This window comes from Trichechus manatus, unplaced genomic scaffold, assembly GCF_000243295.1.
Source record: "Trichechus manatus latirostris isolate Lorelei unplaced genomic scaffold, TriManLat1.0 scaffold00170, whole genome shotgun sequence".
Taxonomy (NCBI): domain Eukaryota; kingdom Metazoa; phylum Chordata; class Mammalia; order Sirenia; family Trichechidae; genus Trichechus; species Trichechus manatus.
Window position 1 is genome coordinate 5512174 of NW_004444106.1, and position 1662 is coordinate 5513835.

The window sequence follows — 1662 nt, forward strand, 5'->3', positions numbered from 1 at the left end:
AACAACATGTGTACTACTGTTTCATGAGAAACTATTTGTTCTGTAAGCCTTCACCTGAAGTAAAATAAAATATAAAAAAAAAAAAGAAAGTGAGGACAATTTCCACTTCTCATCTTTGAGAAGATGCCCTAGGAGCAGACGGATGACGGGGCAGGGGGCTTCAAAACCCAAAGCCTCCAGTTCCAAACTGCCTGTGATGAGGAAATAAGCAATAGGACATCTGGGAAATGGGGCAGTGACAAACCTACATAGTGTATGGTGAAAAAATGACCTACAAAATCACCAACACATTCTTCTGTTCTACCGCCAATACAGGAACTTTATACACAGCTACATCCACCTCTAATGCATTTTTGCTGAGTGCAGAAGCAGCACCCACTGATCTCAGCAATTCCTCACAGACTAAAGGCACAAAAAGGTGGCCAGTCAGTACCCCACAAACTGTTTCTCCCATTCCTGGCAGAAGAAAAATCACACATACGACTATCAAAACATCCCCCAACTTTAAGCCCACTCTTGAACCTTTGCTCAAGTCTCCAACCAATTCCAGCATATCAACGCCATTATCAAACTTTGTCATCAAGGTAGATACCAGTCCACCTACCATCATTGTCTATATGCCCACTACTGAGTGCATAATTCCAACAAAACTCATGATCACCACAACTTACCCCACAACCACGTGCATAACAGTGACCCAAGTGTCCTTCACTACCTCTTACACCACCACTGCTGGGACAGAGAACACAGAGACATCTGTAATCAGTACTAATCCCGCTACAGAGGAAGAACCATCAGCCACGACCTCTTCTACTACTACAGAGAGTGTCTACACATCCACAACCATAACAAACGCACTGCCCACAACGGCTGAAACCACCGTTTCACCAAGTTTCACCAATACATTCACAACATCCACAACACCTCTACCACCTACATCCACTGCTCCCACAACAGAAACAAGCAAGACGGTTGTTGCAACATCTAATGCAACATCTATGAAGACATCAATACTTATTCCTACCACAGACACCTCTACAGACACTGTCACTTCAGAATCTACCTCTACTTCCCTGGCCACTTCATCAATCACTCCCACGATTACAGTTGATTCTTCCACGACCATCACCCCGGCTACCGTGACCACCGATACGGTAACATCACCCACACACATGCTTTCGTCTTCTTCACCCGTCCCAAGTACAGAAACAGTCAGCAGTGAAACTACAAACACTACCCCGATGCCTTCCATGAGTACCACAGTCCTTACCACTGATGCCACATCTACACCTACACCTGCAACCACGGGCTCTAATTCTCCAAGTAGTACTCTCACCAATCCCACAACTGAAATCACATCTGCGATCACTACCACTGACGTATCAACTACCTTTATCACACCCACTTCTACAACTTCCCCACCTACAGAAACAACCAGGTCTGCCACCACAGACTCTGTAACAACACCTGCTCTGACAACCACACACAGGACATCAGGTGTCACTTCCACACACACACTCTCCACAGACAGTACCTCCACATCGGCAATCATCTCATCTCCAACTACCTCTGGTACCAAGGTGACATCAACTAATATATCTCCATCATCTCTTAGTACCGACAGGACTACACCAACACCTACTACAGTCACCCTCTCACCGA

At 45.6% G+C, this 1662-nt stretch overlaps 1 protein-coding gene across 1 annotated transcript in view; it reads left to right on the forward strand.

The window, feature by feature from the left end:
• The window catches only part of LOC105756790 (mucin-3A-like), a gene marked incomplete at its 3' end in the record, with an annotated part of 3957 nt that extends 2296 nt beyond the window's left edge, over positions 1 to 1661 (forward strand). The window contains exon 2 of the mRNA XM_023740980.1: positions 316 to 1661. Coding sequence (XP_023596748.1) covers positions 316 to 1661 — 1346 coding nt within the window. The remainder of the gene's footprint in view (positions 1 to 315) is intronic.
• Position 1662: the final 1 nt, after the last annotated feature.